Genomic DNA, 18,209 nt, shown 5'->3' with positions numbered 1-18,209 from the left:
AATAAATCTTAAATGGGAATGATTTGGGGAAAGGTGTTTTTGATCAGTAACATATTAGAAGTTACTGCATCACACCATAGGTTAGAGATTTGTAGGAAATCCGAATAGAGTTAACATGTGTTTATACTCTCTGGAATATAAATTTAACACTTGAGTACACAGAATACTTGAAGACACAGTAGCCAAGGACTGTCTAGCTTTCCAGGTCACTAACTTAACCTGTGCCCTCAACCAAGTCCTTTGCTGGCCATGGTTTGTATCACCTGTAAAATGTGGTTCTTGGCCTCTCAAGTTTCCTTTTAACTCTAAAGCTTGTATAATATCAATACAGAAAAGCTCTGTCACCCCTTTGCCCCCTAACAGAAAGCCCTTCTCGCAGTCTTCCTGTTTCTTTTAATGACAGCTCTGTCCTTCCATAGAATAGGCCAGGGTTGGTGTTCCCTGATCCTTCTCTTTCTATAATACCCATCCTGTCCAGTTTGTCAGCAAATCCTCTTGTTGACCCTGTCTCCCCACCTCCCCCGTTATCCTGGTCTGGCCCACCAGCAGCCCTTGCCTGGGTTATTGAGGTGGTCTCTTACCCTTAAGAGCACTCTTGCTCCTCTGTTCTCTGCATGGCAGCCAGACTGATGCCGTTAAACTAAGTCGGCTTGTGTCATGCCTTTACTCAAAGCCCTCCACTGCCTTCCCATCTCAGAGTGAAGTCACAACTCTTATGATGGCCCACCTGGCCTTATAAGATCTGGCCCCTAACATGATCTTGTTGATCTCATCTCTTCCTTCATCTTCTCCCTCACTCCATTCCAGTCAAACTGGCCTCCTTGCCATGCATGCTGCTGCCTCAGGATCTTTGCACTGGCTGCCCCATCTGAATAGTCTTTCCAGTACCTCCTTCAGATCTTAGCTCACATGTTACATCAGTGAGGCGTCCATGGCCAGTCTTTGGTAAATTGCAGACTCCTTTACCCTGGACTCCCTACCTCCTGCTCTCTTTTTCTTTATTGCGTACATCAGTGTACACTGTGTTAGTGTTTTCCAGGTGTGATCCTTGACCAGCAGTATCACCATCACCTTGGGAACTTGATAAAAACATAAATTCTGTGCTCTTCTGACCCTGGAACTGCTGAGGCTGAGACTTGGGGAGGAGTGGAGCCCTGTGGTGTGTATGTGAAGAAGCCGTCAGGTGACCGTGACGCTCACGAAGGGCTGAGCGGCACTGCTGTGTGTCACACTTAGGAATTTTGCTCACTGACCGTATTTACCTCTGTTTCCCACTGCTGACCCAGCTTGAAGGTCAGCTTCATGAAGGAGGGGTTTCTGGTCTATAGTCCCAGTGTTCAGAACTGGACATGACACTTAGTAAGAGCTCAGTAAATCGTCATTGAATGAATGAATGAAAATATGACTATTTAGTAAATGTAGATTAGAAGAATACTGAGCAGAAGTGAACACTGTGATCCTTGTAGTTTGTGACTCTTTAGTGTTCAGAGTCTTAAATGTGAGGTTTTCTTTATTGCAGATTTAAAAAATCTGCAGATTCTTTGAAAATTGTGTTAGCTTCAACTAATCCTTCTCCAAACTTTGTGGAAATGATGTAAGTTGTTGCTTTAAATGCTTCTGGCAACTGGAATTGTGCTATTTTAACCATTTCCCATAGGGACCATCTCTCATAGAGTGTACAGATGGGTCATTCTGGTTTATTGAAAGCTTCTGATATTAGAGCTAGTTAAGTGGAGATTTGAATGAAAAAGACCACCTGCAGGTATATGAATATTGCATTGGAAATTTAGACTTATTAATATTTGATCTAAGTTGCCTGTGCCCGTCTTTGCAAATACAGCCAGCCGGGTGCCCCCGTTGACTTCAGAGCATGAGTCTGGCTGGGGAAATGATACCTGTCTAATCCGCTTCCCCAGTGTTCTCCTTATAACAGCTCTGACGGTTCAGCGGAGTAGGTCTTAGAGATGGGGGGCACCGAGGACTGCTGAGCAATTCTGGATGCCCTTAAAGTCATTTTGAAGGTCGTAAAAGCCAATCACTCTCAGATCTCCCGACTGCTGTCTCAGGCCTTGGCTCACTTCCTTACTCTTGGGCTCTCCTCACCCACCCCTGCTCTTCACACTGTGCTTTTTGACAGTTCAGCCCCCCTGGGGCTCAGTTTTTTTTTTTAACTGAAGAATAAGGAAGGTTGTCGAGACTTTCTCCAGGACCTGTCTTACATCACAATCTTAGAGTGGCCCTTCATTAGCCTCAGTCACTAAAGAAATTCTCTACCCCGTTAGAAAGCATTCAAATCAGAGGATGGTCTTGGGCATGGAGGGCAGAGTAAGCCAAGTATCTGTCCTGTGACTGCCTTTACCAGAGCGTCTTTACAGATATCCCGCCCGCACTGGGGAGCCAGGGAAGAGTGGATCTGTGATTTGGAGCTCATCTGTGGTTTTCCTTTGTTCATCATAATTACCACATTTGATAGAAAGCTGACCAGTAGTGAGTTCTTGGTCATGCCTGTCATTGGACTTGAGAAAGCTGGCTCTCGCTGGGCACCTTCAGCATAGCTGGCCTGGGATTATCGCTCCAGCCTTCCTGCACCCCTGTCTTCTGCTGGTGTCCCACCAGGAATGGCCTCTGGCTCCCCTTGTCACTGGAAATTCACCTGCTTTGGTGAAGGGCTCTGTGGCTCCGACATAGATGGGCAGATTATCTGTGGTTTGCTGTCATCTTAAACTAGTGTTTTCCTTCACGCTTTGGCTAATTGATTGCATTAGTCAACTGAACGGTGAACCAAATGTGAATTGACATCAGCCAACACTTGACCCTACTATCTTTTCGTCCCTGTTAAGCCCGTGTTGTCCCAAGTGCGAGAATGGGGGGAATGAGAAATGAGGGAGTGAGTGGCAGCTTGTGTGTCCTCGGCACTTTTACTAATAATTCTCCCGTTGAAATTTTCTTGTTATTCCTCTGTGGCATCATGAATGGATGTTGACTCCATGTACGAAGTACAAACAAGTGGCTAAGATTTCGTTAAATCCTTTATGAGTTAAGATTTAGCACATTTGAAGGGAACCTTTGATGGCAACTTTGAGAATCTACCCACACGAGAGGCCGATGGCGGAAAGGTTTACTTCTTTGTGTTTCTTTTATTTTGAAAGGTGAAATACGGATATGATGTCTTCTGATTTCTTCTTTTAGGGAATACAGATATGATGTCTTCTGATTTCTTCTTTTATAGTAAGAAAAGGCTATGGAATTGTCATTTTCTGATGTTTCGAAGGAGGTCAGGACTGCCTCTCCCTTCCTCATTCATGGATGGGAAACGGGTTTTTCAGAGCAGCCGAGAAGGGACTCCGGGGTCCAGTCTCAGGAAATACGGCAGATGGTGTTTTCTGTGAGTAGATGCCTGGGACACCATGCTGTGGTTGGGACTGCAGCCTCTAGAGCCAAAGAAGGCCATTGAACGCCGTTTGGGTACAAGAAGGAATAAATAGAGTTGAAAACCAGGAGTCTGATTAGAGGAAAGGAGATTGGGTGGAGAATGAGGGTTTCAGAGAATTCTTTTTGGTTCTGTCTGGTCCTTCTTGGGGTGCCAGCCTTCCTCCTGAGCAGGACAGGTGGTGTGTCCCAATCCATAATGAAATAGTGATTACGAATAGTAGATAAGGGGCCAACATGTTTATCATTTACTTAAGAGATGAGCAGATTCAAGGTTATCGCTCTAATCATCTATCACCCTCACACAATTGCATAGCAGAGGTTGAGAAAGGAATAGTGTTCCAAACATCTGCGCTGAGAATGATACCTACCCGCAGCCTGTCTTCTCTGTGCCCTGGCGCTCTACTGAGCAGTTGTTACTGATGGACTGTTAGTAGGTGTGGTGCTCATAAGTTCTGTATTTTAACAAAAGATTTTGTACAGATTGGATGTGCCGCGTGTGTGAATTTGTTTGTCCTGCTTGACACAGCCTTGAGAATCGTGGGGTCAGTTCTCTGTGGGAGGTGATTTAGGTCTCTGAAAGTATTGCCTTCGTGCTTACTGGGTCATAAAATACATGAGTGTGCACGCATAAATACTTTTTTCCTGCTACTGTCTCACACTGCTGGAGTTCTCTGCATCTAAGAGGTAAAAGAGGGAAGCCATGGCGTTGGCCAACTTTGAGATCATCCAGTCAGACCGAATCATGCCATAGCATCTGCTGGGAAGACCATACTCTTGAGCAATGCTTCTCCAGCTTCCCTGTGCGTCACATCAACTAGGGATCTTGCTACAATGCAGATGCTGACTCAGGAAGTCTGGGGTGGGACCCGAGAGTCCGCATTTCTCAGAGGCTCCTCAGTGATGCTGATGATCCTGGTCTGTGGACCCCACTTTTGAATAGCGAAAGTCAAAGATACTTTTTTCTCTTATTTTCTTAAAAGTGTACTGTTCTGTTTCTGGAAGGTTTATGTAAGTGTAGCTCAAAACAGAAACTATTGGCCAAAAAGTGAATTAAACTCTCCTTGCAGTGTTTTTTTTTCCCCCCTTGAGTTGCCTGTGCATTTATTTGTTTTGATTTGTGCCCTTGGCATTAAAAGCCATGCTTAATACTAGAGCTGTTTAAAACTCCAGAATTGCACTGTGTACTAAATTGTTTTCTTGCTGGTTTTACTGAGTCCTTTTGGGGATTGCAGTGCCTTTAGCCTCTGATGCAATGGTTAACCCTTAGTCATCAGGAAGCATGAATAAACATGGTGGGCCTGGGGAGAGACAGGTGACTGCAGAGTTAAGAAGCTTTTGGGTGCAGGGGCGCCTGGGTGGCACAGTCGTTAAGCTTCTGCCTTCGGCTCAGGGCGTGATCCCAGCGTTCTGGGATCGAGCCCCACATCAGGCTCCTCCGCTATGAGCCTGCTTCTTCCTCTCCCACTCCCCCTGCTTGTGTTCCCTCTCTTGCTGGCTGTCTCTGTCAAATAAATAAAATCTTAAAAAAAAAAAAAGAAGCTTTTGGGTGCAAATGCCAGAGTGCTTGACGGGTGGAGATTAAGCAATAAGGACATTTAATTATCTCATATAACAGAAGTCTGGGGCATTTTGGTTCCAGGGTTGGCGCAGAAGCCCAGAGATATCCCAGAGGTTGTGGGCTCTGTCCTGCTTTCTGTCCCGCATCTCAGTATGTCGGCCAGAGCCTGTCCCCATGGGCTACTCAGTCCCAGCATCTCATCCTCAATGACAGTGTCCTCAAGAGGCTGGGGAGCAGGGAGTAAAGGAGCCTTGTATGGTGGTTCTTCTATACAGGCGAAGAACTTCCGTGCAAGAGCTTGCAGTGTGCCCCCCTTGGATCTTATGGGCCAGGACTAGGGCAGACCCTCAGATCCTGCACTGGTTAAGAGGAGCCAAACAGCATGCTTGGCTTAGAGCAGCACGATTAATCCCCTGAGGCCTGGCAAACAAAATCAGGGTTCTGGCAGAGAAAGATGGATGGGTATGGATGTGGGATAGGCAGCCAACAAGGACTGTGACTGAGAATCTACCGTATATGTTCTGAGCTCCCCATTTTATAGCCTGTGAAACCGTGGCTCGAAGCCGTTGAAGTAAATGATCGGGGAGTGTAGTTGTAACTAGAAGCTGTCAGGACGTCAGAGTATGCCTCTGAGTAGGGGTCACGTAGCCCACGCCAAGTATGTCACCCTTTGGCCCTTAAAGAGTTGCGTTCTGTTCATGGTGCACTGAAACACCACTACCAGAGTATTGAGAGAACTACTCCTATGAGCAAGGTGGCGGTATTTCAAGAAGGACACGAGCCCAGGGAGTGGTGGCAGCCACCGTCCCAGGTCTTGCCACTTCTTCACTTGGCCCGCAGGGGTCTGGGCCCTGCTTCTTGCTCAGGGTTTGCCACGTGCTACTGAGCAGGGCCCAGGTACTCAGAGGTGCGGTGCCCACCCAGCGGACTGGAGGCGTCCCCTCAGCCACCTCCAAGTCAGCGCTGTCTGGGTTTGCAGGAATCCCAGCGGGCCCGAGGGGACTGCCCTCCTGGTTCCCCTCAGCCCCGGCCCTCAGTGCCCGGAGATCTGACGACTCTCTGAAGATGGCAGGGCTCCAGGAGTGCGAGAAGTCGTTCCTACTTCATTTATAAACAAAAATACAACAAACAGAAAAAACTGGTGGAAAGGCCGAATGTAATCATACGTAAAAAAATGAAATTGGAAAACGGCGATTGGTTAGTGAAAGCATCCAAGAACACTCTGCCAGGGCTTGCGGTAACTGGGGAGGCCTTGCAGTCAGAAGCAACGGTACGGGCAGCCTGGTGTCCACGTACGGGAGCAACTGTGGCAGGACATGGGGGGGTTGCTTTGCTATCGTCTCCAGTTGCCTCGTCGGGAGGGAGGTTTTGGCTGGAGAGTGCTGTGGTCAGACCTGTACTTGAGGAACACGAGTCTGGATGGAATAAGCCGGATTGCAGTTGGAGGAGGGGTGTTTTGATTCTGTAACTGCTAAAGCCTTTCCTTACCCTGGTGTGTGTTTTCCTGCTGTCACCAAGAAAGCCAGCAGGAAAATGGCACCTAGGAATTGCCAGCAAGCCGGAGATGTCATCTTTAGTTCTGAGGACCGGATGCTGGGCACTTTAACGTCTTTCTTCTATTCATGCTCTTCAGGTCCTGTAACACTGCTTTTTAAATTAACATCACACGTTCCCACGTTAGCTCTCACCAGAAGGCCAGGGTTGTGTCTAAATCAAGGCTCTGGAAGCCCCCTGGCGTCTGAACCCACATGGGTGAGAGGTTAGTGTGAACGCCCATGCTTCTGGAACCATGAGTTGGGTGTTCTCCCACCGGCCCACCTTTTATAAAAACAACATAGTAAGAACTCAATACAGTGTTTAAAACAACTTTCCATAGTCTGCTCTGTTAAGAAAATATTCGCTTCTGTTTTATACCCACGGGTATATAGTTTGTATTATTTAAATCATAATGCACTTCTTTACATGCTTCTTTATTCATCCAGCTTTGATGGCATGGCATTTTAAGGAAACCTGTGGGACTCAGGAAGGCCGGATGCTGGCAGCCCTGGAAATGTTCCTGGGTGTTTAGAAACACACTTCAATTTTGCCAGTAAAGTCTTAAGAGTCTCTTGTGAAAAAAAAATAAAGAAACCTGGGAGTCAAACCAGATTGTGAAGGGATTGTTTTTGATGATATAAACATGACATTTCAGATTAACCAGGGAACCTCAAATGAGTTTCTCTGTGTTGGGTAATCACAACTTGATCTTCACTCAGGGAAGAGCTCAAGAGTTGTGAAGTATTAACCCCATTATTCCATCTTGCGCTTCCTTTTCAGTACAGAAAAACACACTGCATTTTCTCAAAAAGGAAACCAGGGCTGACTGCCTGACTCCTCTGTGAAGGGCTGTGGATTTTTTCCAGACCCTTGATAACTTGCTATGTGGTCTTTGGCAAGACATTTAATCTTTTTAATTCCTTCCTCTTCTTCAGTTCCAATAGCCACTAAATCATCGTATTTTCCTAAGAATTTGTCTAATCCTTTCCATTTCCAGAGTCTCTCTTCAGATACAGGCCCTTTGATTTTGCTCCTGATCATCCCCGTGTGAGTCCTTTCTCCAAATTTCCTCTTTGGCTCGAGCGAGCACCGCGGTAGTCCGGGAGGCCGAGTGGATCGGGCTCAGCTTCCCTTGCCTGGTTCTCAGGCTCTGTGGCTGGGCGCCTCCACAGTCTTGGTGCTTCCTACTTTTCTAGACCGTGGCCACTGGGGAAAAGAGACCGATTCAAGCAAGGAGCTGCCAGGGGGCCCTGCAGCTGCGGGGGCTCCCGCTCCCCAAGACCCCCAGCCAGCTGCTGGCGGGTCTGAAGGGATCTGATCTGTTGTAACGTGTTTTGCATCCATGTTAGGAAGCTCTGAGCCATCAAATGTTGATTCCATTATTCTCTAGCCAAGTGTTGAATTAACCTGAGCCAATTTCTCATGTGCAACTCAGGCTCCTTCTCGTAGGCATTAATAGCTGTTGTCGTTGTTGGAGGTAGGTCAGGGTTGGCTCTTCACCCACAACGCCACTCCCAGGTTGTAAGGAAATCAGGTTTCAGACCAAATTTTGCCACTCGTTAGCAAGCAAGACCCCTAAAGAGTTCTCGTGGTTTGCTCTGTAGGCTCAGGGAAGTTCCTGCTCTCTGTCCCTCTAGGTGAATGAAAAATTCACTTGAAGCAGACTTGCCAAAATTCCAGATGCAGTTTTCTTGTGCACGTATACTTGGTGTCTAGACTCGAACTAGACCTAGAACTGGGGAGAGATTTGGCTTACTCCTGGGCCTGGCGGGATTCTTTTTATTCGTGCAAGAGTGGTGAGGTTAGCTAAAATGATAGCTAAAATAAATATTTTAGCCATTCTCTGTGCGCTACCTTTACTTGCATCTGTGAAAGCCTGTTTCTCACATGCATCACGCCTGCCAACAGGTGACCGGCATTATTATTCTCCAATAATAGCCCCTTTTGGGCCTTCACCCGGCTCGTACTTATTTATACTTACAGATAACAGAAATACTTTTAGCAGCTGCTTCTGGCATCCTTAATCAAATGCGACCAGAACCTTCTGGCGCTGGGCATTCTGGGTCAGAATGCCCAGTTGACCACTTGGGTCTCACAAAGACAATATTGCATGGTGTATGTTAAAGTATTTTAGGTAGATTTTAGGCCTCATAGCAGCTTAGCAGATTCGTTTTTCAGGCTAAACCAGAGAGGCGTAATTGCTTTATTTTGCCTTTCCAATTTTTTTTTAAGTGAATTTGTTGCCAACAACAACAGAAAAGAGAGGTTTTATGTAAAGATCTTGATGTTTGATTTGCTCTGGGAAAATTAGGACATCGGCCCCATCAGGCCCTATTCCTCTATGATGACTTTCTTTTCCAGTGAAATAGCAGCAGCCTGGACTGAGAATGGGCTCCTGGGGAGGGACCAGCACTGCCTGGCGTCCCCCTGTACTGACACTAAGGGTCAGGTGCCCTTTAATGGTTGAGATTGTGCTGATGCCTGGCCCCTGTAGGTATTTGAGGTTCGACCCTTGCAGCTGTCACACACTTTTTCTTCTTGGCTCAACACTTGTGCTTTGCCCAGGCTGTTTCTCTGTCTGGAATGCCATGGCCTTTTAGGGTTGCCTATCCAGGTCTTAACCTCTTCTCGAAGGCCAGGTCCAAGGCCCCGCTGGGTGTGGAACCTGTCACGGCTCTTACAGCCCCTAGCTCCTCTGTCTACACAGATGGCACAGCATAGCTCTGTTCTTTGTTTCCTGGCCTCCCTTTCCTTGCTGGTCAAGACTTAAAGTCAGGATCCGTATCTTTCTCGTATTTGGTATCTACCACTGTAAAAATGTTAATGCTTATCCCCTCACCCCAGTTCAAAGGCAAGAATAGTAGCTTATCGATCTACCTCACAATTATTGGAAAGCCTATTTATCCATGGTGAAAAGAGGCAGGAGAGTGTTATCGGTATGGTCATAATATAAAAATAGGCAGAACTGAGAAAGCTGGTAAGGAAACAGAGGCCCAGAAGCCCAGGTTAAGTGGTTGGCAGACTCACACGGCTGGGGAGCAGCACGGCCTCACCTAACCGCTAGGACCCCCGGCCCCCTGCCGGTGAGGACCCTGCTGTCACCTGGAGGGTCCGCCCACTCTCCACATCAGGCGGGCTCTGCCGTCAACCCTGCACATCTGTCTGGGGCTCTGCATTCACGTGTATAAAAATAAGACCATTCCCAAAGTGGCTTAATCCTGCACCACAAATGAGGCCAAGGTGTCGGACGCACCTCAGACTAGCCTCACCCTAACACGCAGGCGGCTGTGGAGAAGCCCCAAGGCGCCGGGAGTCAGGGTGCCCAGGACGCTTCCGCTGTCACTAGGGATGCGCAGAACGGCCTTTGCTGCCCGCGCTCGGCTTCGTGAAGGGAACAGCGTCCCTGGACGACCACAGAGGATCAGGTGCACAGACTGTGGGGGGCAGCGGGGAGGGCAGGCCTGATGATGGATCTGGGGAGTAAACTGGGAGTCGTTCAGCAGGGGGAGGCTCAAGGTCGGAATTTGGGAATAGGGGCAGCTGAGGCGGGAGAGGAAAAAAGGGGAGTGAGATTTGCGGGTTGTGCTGCAGGATTTTGACTTTATCCTGGGGAACAGCAGGCCTTGAAGGCCCGTTGAGGGAGAAGTCAGGTGAGTGACCGAGGAGGGCCTGGTTGCCAGGGCATGGTTCTGCACAAAGCCGGAGGAAGGTTGGGGTTTAGGAGGCTGCAGGAAAGTGGGTGGATTCAAAAGATGTGAGGGAGCCTTTCAGTTCCTAGGATGACAGCATTCTTTCTGGTATAAGATGCTCTTACTCCCGGAGGCAGGGAGATGGGCTGGCTGACTCTATGTGGAGCCTTTGATTCCATGTTGCCAGAGAAACGTTCATGGTTTCCGACCCGAGTGTATCTGCTTGCACTCCCTTCGGCTGTATAGACGTCCCTCTTAGGAAACAAGGACTCTTTTCAGTGGCTATGCCCCACCCCTCGTTCTCACCCTCCTGTGCACGCTGTCTTGACAGAATAGAACAATTTTCCTTTTTACACAGGTAATGTGTGTACTTCGGTCAAAGTGTTGTCTCTCGGTACATAGAAATCTTTCTGTATACACATTGGCAATGCATAGGAGCCAATTGCATATTTACTCTGTAGTCATAAGGGTGAGTAGATGTTAGGATTGGTGTTTTCTGCTTCTGGAATTTTTGCTCTGAGCTTTAAAGACATTTAACCATCTGTTTATGGCTTTAAAGTGAGTGTTCTAAGTGGAGACTATGAATAAATATGTGAATCACGAAGGATATATTGAAGGGATATTGTCAATAATAAATTGCTACTGTACATCTTTTTTCAGCTGTTTTGCAGCTTTAAAAAGGTCTAATCATTTTTAAGGAATTAAAAAAATTTAATGTTAACTATGGATTTTTATCTTGAAGGAGAGCCTGGGGTATAGAATTGTTTTAACTGCATTTTAAAAAATCTATTTTTCCTTAGAGCAATTTCTACCCATATTCTTACTTATTTACAGATGATATGTACTTAGTATTATCTTGTTACAAAAAAAATTTTTTTTGAAGATTTTATTTATTTGAGAGAGAGAAAGCGTACGCATGCATGTGCATGAGCAGGGGAGGGTCAGAGGGAGAGAGGTGGGCTCCCCGCTGAGCAGAGAGCCCCATGTGGGGCTCAATTTCAGGACCCTGGGATCATAACCTGAGGCTAAGGCACACTTAACTGACTGAGCCACCCAGGAACCCTTGTTACAAAATTATTTTAATAGAAGTGGAATGTTGGGTTCATTGTTGAACTTTCCAGAAATAACATAAATTAAGTTGACGTTAATATTTTTCAAAGCCTATCATATTGTCTTTTCCTCTAGCCAAATATAGGAGATGCTTACAAATAATTTAATTCACCTAGCTCTTCTGTAAGAACATGAATTTTACTTGCACCTACCTGCAGGAGACTGGTTCACTGGTTCTAGAGATTTCTTTTCACAAGGCTTCATTTTTCCGACAGAAATATAAGAATTCAAGGAGTTTTAGAGTTTGGCACGTATGTGCAAATTAAATTATATAGCATTTTCAAAATGTGCTTTTGCTCAATATTATCATGAGAGGAGCAGTTGGAACAAAGACTCCATTTGTCAATTTTTATTCCTTTTACTTGTAGTCGAAATCCTGTTGGGAGTTGAGTAAATTTAAATGTAAATAAAATGAAACAGTCGACATAGTTCAACTCAGGGAACTGGTTACAGTGTTGCTGCATAACTTAGTATTGAAGACCTAAAGCAAATGCTAATACGTTTTGACCTTGGTTTGTGCTTGATGTTGCTCTTTGGTAATTGCTGTCATCCTGGCAAGTCATCAAAGGGGACCGGCAAAGGAGAATTACAGGAGAGCAGTTTGAAGGGGCTCAGGCTCATAGTCTGCTGCAGCGTTTTGAGGTGCTGACTGCCTTTTTAATTACCATTTACCTGCTTACTGTTGAGCTGTCCTTGAGTTGGCTCTTGATGGTAGGTCTATACTAGCCCTGGGTCGTTGGTACTTTAACTTAATAACTAATTTTAATTTTTAATAAAAATCTATGCAGAAATGCATATATTAATAACCACCAGGTGTTCCTTCTCCGTGGTCACAAACAAACATCATTTTGGCATAAATGCATGTGTGTATGTATATACGGTATGCCTGATTCATTTTCCCACAAAAGAATTTCTAGTATGTAATGAATGTTAAGAAGAGTATCATTTCATTCTACAAACCATTGTATCTATCCCTATGAAAATTATCCAGAAAGCAACCATTGAGAAAAAACAAAACAAAACAAAACAAAACAACAATCTTTGCTGACTGAGATTTTCCTTTGTGTTGATTGCTACATATGTACAAACCTGGGCACGTTGGCTTTATGTACCTGGGGTCGTGGATTTGCTATTATGATTTTGCCTAAGGTGACAGCACTGTTTAAGTAAAGCTGTAAGAATGTGGAAGATGAATGATATTTATCCTTTATTTAAATCTTTTTATTGAATTATAATTAACATCCAGTGTTACATTACTTTCAGGTGTACAGTATAATGATTCAGCAATTCTCTACATTACTCAGTGCTCATCACCATAAGTGTCTTAACCCCTCTATTTCACCTTCCCCCCATGGCACCTTAAAAAAAAAAAATCACTCCCCAAACATTGGTGATGTGGAATTAAAGAGGCTGGAAAATAATCATAATAAAAGAAACACATAAAAAGAAACTGCATCACATAACTGGTTTTACTGCTTCCAGCGCTATTCTTAGAAATGATTTGTTGAAATGAATCTTAGCTAAAAGCTAAGGTCCTTTATATTTAGGGCTCTGAGAATTTTTATTGATATAATCCTTTATGACTTTTCATTAGTTAGTTATGACTTTTAGTTAGTTAGTTATGACTTTTGATACCTTTTTGTTAGAAAAAATAACTTGGTATGCTGAGTTTCTGGATTGGTGGGCTTGCTGACCCATTACCCGTGCTGGTAATGTGTAGGATGGCAGGTGGCGGGACTGCCTTGGTGTGTCCCCGAGAGAGCGCCATGGTGTTTGGAACAATTCATCATCACTGGACAGGTCACCAGGAAAAGAGAGGTTTATAAAGTCAGAATGTGTAAGCCATAATGTCTTACATAAAATAAGGGTGATTTTTTTTTTTCTTTTAGATTTTGGGGTGAGTGCATTCTTAGCAACAGGGGGTGATGTTACCCGGAATAAAGTAAGAAAAACATTTGTTGGTACTCCGTGTTGGATGGCCCCTGAAGTCATGGAACAGGTAAAAAAAAAAAAAAAAAAAGGTGATGCTTTGTATCATTAAATACATTAACATGTCGTTCAAATCAATCATTTTACTAGAATGCATCATGTAACTAAGATTTAGTTCCCGATTGCTGGGCCTTAGCAAAGTAATATCCAAGTTGTGCACCCCTGCCATAGACCTCCCATAATACAGACTTCCTGGTGTGTGACCTGCCTGCTGTGTAATTGTGTTTTTTCCTCCTTCTGTTCTTAGGTGAGAGGCTATGACTTCAAGGCTGACATGTGGAGTTTTGGAATAACTGCCATTGAATTAGCAACAGGAGCAGCGCCTTATCACAAATACCCTCCTATGAAAGTAATTACTGTTGGAAATAATATGTCGGGCTTGAAATTGGATTTAATGGAATCTGTTCTGTAATTCTCTTAAACGTAGTCATTTTTCTCTAAGACCTGAGGAGAATTAATGGAGGAACGCAGCCAAGTTAAATGTTGTCTAATGTGGACAGGATAGGACAAAAGTGGTACAGTTTCCAGCTTTGAAGCTTGCTTTACATTCTTAGCACAGAGCTGTCTGAAGACTGCGATCCCTTTGGCCAGTGGAGGTTGAGAACTGGGACAAATGCTGGTCACTACTCTTTGGATAGCCAAAGACTCCAGGTCCCCAAGGAAAATCTAAAAATAGATTATAGTGAATCGTCTTTGAAGGTAGATTTCCCCTATTTTTTTTTTTAATGATCTGTAACATTTCACCCCCGTGCTCACTGTGTCATGTTGGTGACTCATCTGAAATAAGGGAGCCCAGTGTTTTTAGGCAATAACCTACATTTGGATAGTGTTTTCAGATTTTTGTGATTCTTTTAACTGGCCCCTCCTTTATTATTTCACTTATTCTGAGATGGTGGTAACAGGGCTGATGGACCCAATTAGATTTTGTTTGGGGGCTGAAATAGGTGGTAGAAATGACGAAGGTATTTTACAGAGAATACGGTCTTTGTTTCAACTTTTTCCTAGGAAAATACTGGAAAAATTTAGGAGGATTAAGAAAAACCCCAGGATTAACAAAGTTCAATATTTTTACTGATTAAAAAGTTAATATATTCTTATGAGAGAAAATTTGGAAGTCCGAACAAGAATAAAGAAGAAAATAATCATTCATAATCTCATCAACCACAGACAATCCCTGTTAAGGTCTTAGTGTAGTTCACTACATTGTTCTTTTCTCTCTGTATTTATGTACATATTTTTAACATACTTAAGATTAGGGTGTGTGTGTGTATACATATCTGCTTTTGTTAGCAGAAAATTCAAAGTTGAGGTGTAAACAATTGAATTGACCTTGCAGAGAAAAAGCACTGAAGCAACTCAGCATTTTTCCTTCCATCCAGTTTTTCTGCATTATTTTTCCTTCTTTCTTGTTTTCTTTCTTTCCCCACTCCTCCATGTTTCCCACCCGAATCCAAAGTCCCACTGCTAACCCCAGCCTGACATCCCACGGGGCTCTGCCGGGACTTCACAGCTCTCCCACTGTCTTCTGTTTGCTGGTATCCTCCACAAACAATAAACTGTCACTTTAATCCTTCATCTATTCACACATCTGAAAGTGTTTGAAAGGAGTCTTGGCATGTATAACATTTGCATAAATTAAGGCAGATTTATGCATTAATGAGGTTTATTCCTTTTATGTAGGTCAATAGTTTACTACAAATTCTCCTCTTTTTTTTTTTAAGCAAGGAATTTTGATGTTGTGAATGAATGAATTTTTACCTTTTTGATTTGAAGCTGTATTTTGATGTCGTTTGTCCCCTTCCAGAAGCAGCGTGGCCTTTTGCTCTGGTTATGGTTTTTAGTAACTTGTATCCTGGCTAACTTTCAGTGTCTTACTGTCTCAATTTTGCCAAGCCTTTAAGCAATATTCTCATTTAAAAAAAAAAAAGATCATTTGTTACCTTCTGGGATGTTGTGGATTTATTTTTAGGGTTGGCAGTGTGTTAACAGAAGCCTTGAGTACGGGCGGTTCCTTACTTATGAATGACCTGTACACATGGACGTTCCCTGCTGCTCTGGGCCTCTCCCCCCACTCCCCCTCACTTTCCCAGCCAGAGCCCCAGCCTTCGCTAAGCCTGTGCTGGACCTACGTGTTTCTCGAGGCCGCCTGAGAGCCAGTTCCCAGAAGTTCTGTCCCAGCCGCTTTGGGACATCGTTCTTCACACACACACAACAGATTTTGTAAGTTCTGTCAATGGAATAACAAAAGGGTGAAAGGGCACACGAACGGATTTGCGAAAGGAAATGAGTACTTTGAGTGCACACTTTCGGGAAGGTTAAAGTCACAGGAGAGCACCTCATCAAGGATGGTCTCTAATGCTTTTGTGAAACGTTAAGAACTCGACTGCAGCAGCGGCTGGACTGAGATTCTGTCTTGGTGTTTGTTTCCACTGCAGGTGTTAATGTTGACTTTGCAAAATGATCCACCCACTTTAGAAACAGGAGTAGAGGATAAGGAAATGATGAAAAAGTATGGCAAGTCCTTTAGGAAATTACTTTCACTGTGTCTTCAGAAAGATCCCTCTAAAAGGTATGTCAAACTTTGTGGATGAGTTAATGACCTGGTTTGAATCACGACAAAGCTTTGCTTGTGGCTGGGAAAAGGCTGTGTGAGGACGCCTGAAAGGTGCTTCTGGTTCAAGGGAAATCCTGCTCCCGCCCCTGGTTTCCAACCTGTTAGTGGAAGACAGAGTGGGTGCGAGAGGGTGTGGAGTGAGGATGAGGGAGAGGCAGAGGAAAATTTTTAGTGTTAATGAGATTCACTGTGTTTGTTCGGGGTGGGCTCTGTCATCAAAGGAAATGAAGTAAAACAGAAATCAAAAAGAAATTGGCAGTCGCGCACTCAGAAGCTAATATTCTGCACTGTGTAGGTTGAGCTGACCTCTCAGGATTTGAATATCCTGCTAGCTCCAGTCTAAACCAGGCAGAGCTATTGAATTTTGCATGAGCTTCCTTTTAGTTGCAGAACAAGTTGTGCTGTTTAAAAGATTATCGGTAAAGAAGATTAAGATTTTTGCATTAGAAACATTAATCATATAAACAGAAGCAAATGGTTTGAAATTAACGTTAGTGTTTCCTCTTTCTTCTTGGGTTATTGCCCTGCTCTGTAGTGTGTCTGTTTTCTGCCTTTGTTTCTTCCTTCGTAATTTCTGTGACTTTGAAATACCCTGGCTAGTGATAATATAGCCCCATGTTTTCTCGCTTAAAGAAGAATGTTAATGACGTGAGCCACACAGGCCTTGCCTGGGTAGAGTCCCTTCATAGAGCTGGGTTGTGTGTGGTGTGGCCCTAGCTGACCGTGAGCATAGACCATGGACCTGGAGAGGCCTCTGGGGAGTCGCCGGCCACCTCATCCACCCAAAGGTTCGATTTGAAAACATAAAAACTGGCTTCTCTTCTGAGGCTTTCCTTTTCAGGGAAGGACCCAGATTTTGGAGGGATTCCTGTTTCCTTAAATCCTTTATGAAACGTAAGCCTTTTCTCTTTACACAGTAATCTGCTGTTTGAGTAGGCAGCCCTTCTCCAGATTAAACACAGTTGCCATTATTTTACCCCATTCTTTGTAGCTACTCTCTTCACTCCTTTACATTTTACTGAATTTGCCTTGGATCTTCTCTGTATCAGTCACCATACTCATGGAGTTAGGTCTAAAGACTGCTGTCAAGGATCTTGAAATTATTTATTGTAAAAGAGATCATTGTTTTGTCACACCATTAGGCTGTTTCTGCTTAAACATCTTCGTTGCCCTTTATATTTGATTTGTACGGCTTGTTTTTCTTCTGAATTTATACTGATCTTTCATTGAGGTTACTTCTTCACACTCCTATCAGGTGAAGATGCTATTAGATTCTCATTTTGTTCTGCAACACTTGCTTGTCTTACCTTTGTATTTGATGTCGTCTCCAAACATAAATTTTTGGCATCACCAAGGAAATAGTTTGATCCTCCAGAGCCCGATGAGAGAGGTACCTGTCTGCCCAGTTAGCCCTGGGTTATTGCTGATGGTCTTTGTGATTCTCAAACTAGTTGAGATCCCACCTAGTGGTGATGAAGTGTAATGTCACACATTTCTAGCCCTTTTGGAAAAAGATACTGTAGGGTAGAATTGCTGGTGTACTCATGATACAACAGTAGATTTCTTTAGGAATTTGTAAATCAGTCAGAATAAATTAGATTATCATATGTCAAATTTAACAAACCATCCTTATTTCTTAATAATCTTGAAAGTCTTCCCGGGAGTTATTTATTATATGAGCTCAAACGCAGGTTCCTACCACCCCCTGCCAAAAAAAAAATCTCAAAAAGAGTCTTGCACCATATATTTGAATTCTTACGAAGTCTTCCCCTCAGAGTGCTCTCTTACTAACTTATTGATTTACAAAGTATTAATAGTTTAAGGACTTCTTTCAGATATTTTCATTATAATCTAATCTAATCTCACTATTGTGCAATTGTCCTCTGTTAATAACGGAGAATATTAGTGGTACAACGAATTCTTGGGGACTCTTCTTTTAAAATTGAAGTATAATTAACATACAGTATTATATTAGTTTCAGGTACACCATATAATGATTCAAAAACTCTATACATTACTCAGCGCTCATCACGATAAGTGTACTCTTAATCCCCATCACCTGTTTCACCCGTCCCCCACCCATCTTCCCTCTGGCAACCACTGATTTGTTCTCCATATTTAAGAGTCTGTTTTGTTTTGTTTGTTTTGTTTCTTAAATTCCACATTTGAATGAAAGCATATGGTATTTGTCATTCTCTGACTTATTTCACTTAGCATTATATCCTCTAGGTCCATCCATGTTGTTGCAAATGGCAAAATCTCATTCCTTTTTATGACTGAG

General features: G+C 43.9%; 1 protein-coding gene across 1 annotated transcript in view; it reads left to right on the top strand.

The window, feature by feature from the left end:
* The window catches only part of STK39 (serine/threonine kinase 39), a 228,834-nt gene that overhangs the window by 29,641 nt on the left and 180,984 nt on the right, over nt 1–18,209 (top strand). The window contains exons 6-8 of the mRNA XM_034642208.1: nt 13,215–13,324; nt 13,562–13,663; nt 15,750–15,883. Of these exons, the coding sequence (XP_034498099.1) occupies nt 13,215–13,324; nt 13,562–13,663; nt 15,750–15,883 (346 nt within the window). The remainder of the gene's footprint in view (nt 1–13,214; nt 13,325–13,561; nt 13,664–15,749; nt 15,884–18,209) is intronic.

This window comes from Ailuropoda melanoleuca, chromosome 2, assembly GCF_002007445.2.
Source record: "Ailuropoda melanoleuca isolate Jingjing chromosome 2, ASM200744v2, whole genome shotgun sequence".
In the NCBI taxonomy this organism is placed as follows: domain Eukaryota; kingdom Metazoa; phylum Chordata; class Mammalia; order Carnivora; family Ursidae; genus Ailuropoda; species Ailuropoda melanoleuca.
Note: the sequence above shows the minus strand (reverse complement) of the source record. Positions and strands in the feature narration are given on the sequence as shown.